The sequence below is a fragment of the Aricia agestis genome, chromosome 8 (genome assembly GCF_905147365.1).
Source record: "Aricia agestis chromosome 8, ilAriAges1.1, whole genome shotgun sequence".
Taxonomy (NCBI): Eukaryota; Metazoa; Arthropoda; class Insecta; order Lepidoptera; family Lycaenidae; genus Aricia; species Aricia agestis.
Genome location: NC_056413.1, coordinates 8,820,662 through 8,828,677, shown reverse-complemented (window position 1 = coordinate 8,828,677; position 8,016 = coordinate 8,820,662). Strand labels below are relative to the sequence as shown.

The window sequence follows — 8,016 nt, the reverse complement described above, 5'->3', positions numbered from 1 at the left end:
AGCAGTCAGTAGCGAGCGAGTCATGTACGCGTGTATAGATATGGTAACTCATACAACTAAGAACGCTAGATTGCAAGATCTGTAAGTAATAACTTTTGATCTGAATTTTTTCAATTTGAACATCTTCATGGTCCAACCATGTGCTGAATCCGGTACTACCAACTATTCAACTTCATTGGCTCGTCCGAAGCTATTAACGAACCAGTCCATGAGTATTGGGTCATCGTCGTGACAGTACTCCGCCACTCGAACTTGACAGCCGGGAGAACATTCAAACATCAAACCCAAAAGAGGCAATTTTCTTATGTCCAGAAGAGCTTTGTCCCCATGCTTTCTTCTTATTTCTTTGGACAAGCATCTTTTCACGTAGGTGAGAAAATTTTCCAAAAAGTTTAAGCACACATTTGGATCCCAAAATCTCTGAAAATTTTAAAAGTTATGATTTTTTTTTGTCCAAATGGAAGAGAGTTGAAGAGACATTTAATTGAGTTATAAAGTTGTAGAGTAGATCATATAAAAGCCGGAAATCATAATCTACACAAATAAAGTAGCGCCCGCTACTTTATTTGTGTAGATTATGATTTCTGGCTTTATAGCCAATCAACTATAAAGATTTGTTTCAAAGAGATTTTTTTTAATGAAATAAGGGGGCAAACGAGCAAACGGGTCACCTGATGGAAAGCAATTTCCGTCACCCATGGACACTCGCAGCATCATAATTCATAAGAGCTGCAGGTGCGTTGCCGGCTTTTTGAGAGGGAGTAGGGTAATAGGGGAGGGAAGGGAATAGGGGAGTAGCGCCCGCTACTTTATTTGTGTAGATTATGATTTCTGGCTTTATAGCCAATCAACTATAAAGATTTGTTTCAAAGAGATTTTTTTTAATGAAATAAGGGGGCAAACGAGCAAACGGGTCACCTGATGGAAAGCAATTTCCGTCACCCATGGACACTCGCAGCATCATAATTCATAAGAGCTGCAGGTGCGTTGCCGGCTTTTTGAGAGGGAGTAGGGTAATAGGGGAGGGAAGGGAATAGGGGAGGGTAGGGAAGGGATTAGGGTAGGGGATTGGGCCTCCGGTAAACTCACTTACTCGGCGAAACACAGCGCAAGCGCTGTTTCACGCCGGTTTTCTGTGAGAACGTGGTATTTCTCCGGTCGAGCCGGCCCATTCGTGCCGAAGCATGGCTCTTCCACGTATACACGTACACACGTATACTATAATATGAAACAGTCCCCTCGACAGAAAGCTTGCTTTTTGGAACGAAGTTCCTTATCGCGCGTTCGGCGTAACGGAGAATAGACGGAACGATATATTTTGACCTCAACACTTTTTTATTAGTACCTACCTGCATGGTAGGGGCAGAGGGCGTTAATAGTATTCCTGTGCGTAAACTATATGGCGTTTTTTGAGAATAAAAAGCGACGCGTTGTTAGTATTCCTGGGCGTCAATATATGCCGTTTCTTTATATTTTTTTTAGACCTCTCAAGTTTTTTTGTTTCATAATATTTTCCATAGGGCTAACATGGAGAGATATAGCATGCCTTGAATTGTTTTGTATGGAACATTTAAGGATGTATATGTCGTAGGATTATTTGATAAATCGAATTTTCGCGAAAATTCTAGGGATTTTTCGAAAACACGGATAATTAGATAATGGTGATAACATTTTTCTATTATCCTAAAAAAAAAATAGGTTTTTTGGGAAGACGCGAGTTGCCTTAGTAACATTGCACATTCTGAACGCTGATTGGCTTGATTTTTGCTTATTGGCCAACTCTTATTCTGATTGGTTACTATCTTTTCCTTTATAATTCTATGTTGAGGTAATACACCATAGAATTATAAAGGACATAACCTCAGAATTAGTTTCTGGTTCTGTTAAACTTTCAGCACTAATTTCACATGTATCAGTCATTAATTGTATTTACAGACACACTTTTAGATAACTTTTCGCACTTATTTTCAAGTCCAACTGCAATTTTAAACACATTAAATATCAAAAACTGCTAGCTGGCTTACAAAAACAACCACAAACAAAACAACACGTGACAATGAACTGACATTTAAAACGTCAAGTCTTCAACCAATCAGAGAAAATGTTGTTGTGATTAGACTTAAACCGACCAATCAGTGAGTTTTTTCGATCATAATAACTAACGATTGGTTTTGCAATCGTACTAAGGCGACTCGCATTTTCGCGAAAACACTAACTTTTTTCAGTAAGATTGAAAAATGTAATCAACATTATCTAATTATCCGTATTTTCGCGAAAACCCTAGAATTTTCGCGAAAATTCGATTTATCAAATCATCCTACATATATAACATTTACAAATTCAAATATTTTGACCTAAATTCGAAATATGTAGTAGAATAAAACATCCTGCATCGATTGATACCAAAAATTCAATACCTTACCGACAAGTTAAGTGAAATAATTCATTTTAAAATTTCCATGTAGGTATCATACCACGGAGCTCATACAAAGAGGAGCTGGCCTAAGCAACTGCGCACTGTGATTTTCAACTAGGTCCTGACGTCATCATTGTGGGCGGGGCTTAAGTCAGTACACTTTCAGCGTTTGTCAGGTGCACACGTAACGAGACTCCCAATAAATTGGTGTTTTCTGCGTATTTAACAAGGAAAGGATGAAGTATTGTGTTTTACAATGTCGAAAACACTCAGACAGATGTCTGATAATATAAATACCATCACATTTCATTTGGAAATAATTTTAAATGTAATTTAAATATAAAAGTTCTAGAACATTTCAGCTTTCAGCGTTAATTATACTACTTGACACTAGGTGGCCAAACGTTTGAAAGATAATACAGACGTAAATGCGTATAATTTTGCATAAGTTTATTACAATAATCATATTTGAATACTGAAAACCGTTATACACTTAGTCTTAAACACATTTAATAGCTAAAACCGCGATATAGCTTTTATTATGATATTACTTATAAACCGCCATCTGTCGTCACCTATGATAACTATTTGAAACGTAAAAAATATCCAGGGCCGTAGTACGTCCCATAATATTCAAGACAAAATAACATCTAGTTTAAGATAGTTGAACTACGTAGTAACATCAACATCGACCTAAGCTAGTAGTTTGGGTTTTAGCCGTTAGATGAAATATTGAGAAGTGGGCGGAGCTTGACACCCCCTCACCCCGCAAATTGTCACGCGTCGTTTCATAAGGAAACTTGATTACAACACCTCCTCTTAGTATTAGCTCCGTGTATCATACGTAAACGTACCGGAAGTGTTACAATTTTTGAGAATTCGTCAGAATTGGGAACTTTGTAACAAACAGAAACTTCTAAAAAACTGCTGTCAGTTTCTTTGTACGATTTGCGATTTTTTAAGCCCAAAAAAAGTGGGGTTACCGGTAATTCTGGTTAAATATTTCAAATTGAAATTGATAAAAACTTTCCTTCGAAAAGTAATTGCGATACAGCTGTTAGATTAGACATGTTTCTGTCATTTTCAATGCGCATGTGCAGCTTTCGTGCATGTGTAATAATAGAAATTAAATCAACTTCTGTCAAATTTTGGTACATGTCACTAACATTGACACTAGTTTTTAACTTTGCGCATGCGAAACGAACATTGCCATGACGACCATTATGTTTATAATTTAATAGCGGTGGTCAAATTACATCTCAATTGTTTTCAATAATTATTAATTAACGAATAATTCCTTAAAAATCTATTATAAATAATCATTATAATTAATAATAAGTGTCTGGGTGTCCAATTTTTTTACATATTTAGTACTTTCATAATTTAATTGAATGTACTACGGAATTTGATCTTATATATGTCGCAGCCGACTGGCTTAAATAGCCGTTCAATCAAACAGCTAGCCCTTTGACTGAACAACGCCATTCAATCACACGTCTAGCTTTTATATTGAATATTTTAGTAGCTCAAAACGTTCAACACTACAGCTGATTCAAAAGCCGCCGTCTAATTGAAGTAGTTCAGCGCGCACCGCTGCGGCGCTAGGTGCGTTTTATTTACAATATGGCTTCAACTAGCAGGTGTTTGTTGCTGTTTGTGGTTGTTTTTCGGAAATAAAGTAGTTAATAAAAGTTACAAGGGTTACTAAAGAGACAAAAATTGTGGAGGCACGTATACGAGTGAATCAAAATTCCAACAAATATTCGAGGAGAAATTACGGGATTATGAAATGGATGGACGCAGCCTCCCCCGAAAGGGGGGTTCGGGGGGCACAGCCCCCAGTCAAAACAAAAACAAACACAATCCAGAAAGTCCAAAAGTAGGTTAGGTTAGAACTGTGACTGTGCCTGCGGCAGCAGCCGGCGACCGTCACAAAACACGCCTCAGAATTTTTTGTTTTTACTTATTGCATTAAACTTAATCCGAGAATAATCTTTCAATAAAATACAAAAAGATTTCCTATTCTCCCAAATTACTTACATATTAAGCTAATGGTCGCCCTAGTTAATTTGCCACTAAACCAGTTGGCTAAGCATCGTCTAGCTGTAGTGTTGAACGTTGTAGTAAACAAGTCGGCTAAGCGACGTATAGCCGCGTGATTGAATGGCGTCGTTCAGTCAAAGGGCTAGCTGTTTGATTGAACGGCTATTTAAACCAGTCGGCTGCGACATATACATCCTTAAACTAAATATAGAAAATTTAAATTTTTATTCTAGAAGTTTCTATTCCGATACTGCCAAGAAAACGCTACACTACCCCTATCTAGCCTCTACAACGAAAACAGCAGGAAAGCAACCAGTTCCTCTTAAATTTTTTGTTATTGAAAGTTATTCACACTTACTCTGGACATGTGCTTAATTTCTGATAAACTGTACACTTTGAGTTCTTCAACAATCCCATCATCATTACGAAATCCGCATAAAATATTATCTATTCCTACGAAAAATGATTGACACCACCATTTTTTCGTCTTGAAGAATCTGAAATAAGTATAGTATATAGTGATTAGGAGTATACAATCACAACAATATTATAAAAGGGCGGCCAGTGGCGTTATCACCCAAATTGCCTTCAGTCAGGCACAACAAAATTCCCGGACATTTGGCCAAAATGTGGTTATTTTCCCGGACTCCTCTTAAAAAGTATTTACGATTACGTTTGGCCAATTTTTGCTGAAATATTTTTTTTTTCAACAAGAATTTGTTAAAATCTGATTACCTTAAGTCCTTGAAATCATACTTTTTGATGAAGAGACCGTGTGTATGCTTAGCTTACCTTCTGAAATTTTTACAGTTTGCGTATTTCTTGTGTAAGAAAAATTAGTGATAATACTTTAGGGTGTGTACGTGTTCCTTGTAGAGAGTTCACTGTGAAAGTAGCAGCGCTGAAACACCAAATTTTTTTTTCACTTTTGTATGGGGAAACTCGTGACGCTCGGGTCCTTGCCCATACAAAAGTGAAAAAAAAAAAAAAATATATATATATATATATATATATATGGCTCTGGTAAAACAAACATGTTTTTTGGGAGGCACTTCAAATATTCACAATATCCTAAATGATATTTAATTTTGTACTTTTTCTAATAAACTCAACATAGTGGGGCACAGCTAGCTGGACATAATTTTATGTAAAGACCTATTATTATCTCAATTTGTAATTATGGCTTATTAGTTATTAGTTATTACTTTTATATTCATTTAGATAAGACACAGATTCAACCAAAATCTGACATGTTGCACACCTCATAACAGAATATTAATAGAAGCATTGTCAAACATCAAACAAACTTTATGTTTACTGTCTGTGCTGGTGCTGCGGTCTAGCGTGGAAACATTGTAGCAATATATTATCCTATTGAGTTAAAAAATAAATATAAGTAGGTACATACTTAAAATTTTTGTCTTGTCTGCCATTTGTGATATGCCTGTTAGTTTTAAGTTCAATAAATTCCTTGGACTGTAAGTACTTAATTACTTCTTCACGGTCATTGCTCTCCGGAGGACTTTCAACTGATCCTTTGTCACATCTCACACCATCCATTTCTGCTCCGTAAAGAATTTCGTGTCGCTTTATAGTTGTGTTAAAGACCAAAGAGAACTCTTCCTCTTCATCAACAGGTCGGTCAGGATTAGGATCTGTTAAAGGGTCATCTGAAAATTGTAAATAATGTTAAGGTAAATTAATAAATGATTTATATTAATATGAAAAATAATAAATTATTTATATTATAACAAGGCATATAATATGGCTGGTTGATTGCATTCTCTCTGTGCGCACTCTAAAATCGTGTCTTTTCGCTTGGTGCGGGCCGGGTGCTGGAACTTGAGAAGTTCTATGTGTACGAGAGAGATAGTTTTATATCTAACACCCATTTTTAAAGCTTATGACGTTTAACGATTAAAAAATGCACCAGATTTTTTAAACATAGTTCGCAATGAATTAAAAAAAGAAAAGAAAGAAAAAGAAGAATAAGCTCAGTGCGAATACCAGGCCTTGATTTGTAGGCCTGGTAGCTGCACTGAGTGGGCTAGTGCTGTTGAATGCTTTGTTTGTTGTCGATTGTGCGCAAGCTTTAAATCAGTTTTGTCTGTCTGTCTGTCTGTCCGTCCGTCCATCCAAATATGTTATAAATGCAAAATTTCATTCAATCCTAGCCTTGTTAATCCTGGGTTCATATTTCTATGAACGGCTTTCACCAGGCCATTAAAACCTCGTTCGCATACAATGAAAACTTACTACCCGATTGAAAATACCTGGTATCGCATGGTATGCTAGGTACAAAAAATCAGTCTCACAGTTAATAAGGAAATCATTATCTAAAATCGAAATGGGTATTTACATACCTGATAATACAAATTGTTCAAATTTATATCCCCATGACGTACACCTTCTGTCTCTCTCAGTCATATTTTGTATTTGTCTTAATTTCTCTTCAGTTTTTCTGGCACACAAGTAAATGTGGCCTTTGAATAAAATTGCAACAATCTTCCAAGGTTCCTGTTTTTCATAAGGAGTGCAAGCTACACAAGTTAAAAGACCCCTATAGCAAATAAATTTTGCTGATTCCAATTTGCTTTCTGGACGGATTGTAAGATGTTTTTCATTATGTAATAAGAACTTTAATAATTCAGTTAATTTAACATCTATTGCTTGTTCTTTACATTTAGCTTTGTCAATATGCAAATTTAAATTATAGCATACTTTTTTGTTTTCTACTTCTCTAGCAAATTTAAGATTTTCTAAGGCTATGTAGCCGATGATAGTAGGTCTTGCAAATTTTGGTTGTGGATAAGCATAAATATCTGGCTGAGTTTCTAGTGTTGAGAACATTATATTATATTCTTTACGTTGATAGGAATTTGCAGCTTTATGTATGATAACGTAAGTAAGATAACTGTTAATAATTGAAAACTATTACTTTATGAATTTGTTGCAGAGTTTGGGGAACCTTTTGAAGCGATAACAATGAGAAAAATTATATTTTTCTATCTGGCACTATTTCTGCAATTTTCTCAAATTATATTATTTTTACTATATTGAATTACTTGTACTACCTACTTTTCATTTTATTTTATGAATAAATCATAAACCTATAATGCTAAATAAAGGTTTATGCTGTAAATATCTTCACATCTTCTTCTTCTTCTTTTTTTTTTTTTTTTTTTTATATGGCGACTAGCATATAACTATTGCCAGTGTCGAGTGTTAAAGGTTGGGAAACTTATGACGCGGTAAAGGTAGGGATAGCAGGGACGAAATTTTGGATAGGATCAGGAATATTTTGGTATACAAATAAAATATACTTTTAATTATAATAAAAATAATAAAATACGAAACATCAGTGATTACATATTTTATAAACTTAAATTATTACTTAATATAAATTCAAATAAAATACTTAAATATTTAATAGGGTCACTTAATATACACATCATACTAGTAGGAAGAGGAACATGAAGGGAGTGTAAAGAGGATAAAAACGATGTATGATCAAGCAAAGGACACGAGAAAAATATGTGATCTAAAGTTCCCGTGTC

The 8,016-nt window shown here is 35.2% G+C and overlaps 1 protein-coding gene across 2 annotated transcripts; it reads right to left on the bottom strand.

Annotated features, from left to right (window-relative positions):
- Positions 1 to 7,509, bottom strand: LOC121729724 (decapping and exoribonuclease protein). 2 transcript variants are annotated; one of them, XM_042118328.1, is made up of 4 exons: positions 6,823 to 7,509; positions 5,876 to 6,129; positions 4,818 to 4,964; positions 1 to 420 (listed from the first exon to the last, which is right to left on the bottom strand). In XM_042118328.1, exons 1-4 carry the CDS (start codon positions 7,307 to 7,309, stop codon positions 163 to 165), a joined length of 1,146 nt encoding a protein of 381 aa, XP_041974262.1. In that variant the 5' UTR covers positions 7,310 to 7,509; the 3' UTR covers positions 1 to 162. The 2 variants fall into 2 exon arrangements, with proteins under 2 accessions (XP_041974262.1, XP_041974261.1); XM_042118327.1 differs by having other exon boundaries at positions 4,818 to 4,956; positions 5,868 to 6,129; positions 6,823 to 7,508.
- Between the last annotated feature and the right edge of the window lie 507 nt (positions 7,510 to 8,016).

Excerpts from the sequence above, each read along its gene's own strand:
- LOC121729724 (XM_042118328.1), bottom strand. The coding sequence starts at position 7,309 with ATGTTCTCAACACTAGAAACTCAGCCAGATATTTATGCTTATCCACAA. Across the intron at positions 6,130-6,822 it reads TGAACAATTTGTATTATCAG|ATGACCCTTTAACAGATCCT; the intron begins GTATGTAAATAC and ends TACAATTTTCAG. Across the intron at positions 421-4,817 it reads AAATTAAGCACATGTCCAGA|AGATTTTGGGATCCAAATGT; the intron begins GTAAGTGTGAAT and ends TAAAATTTTCAG.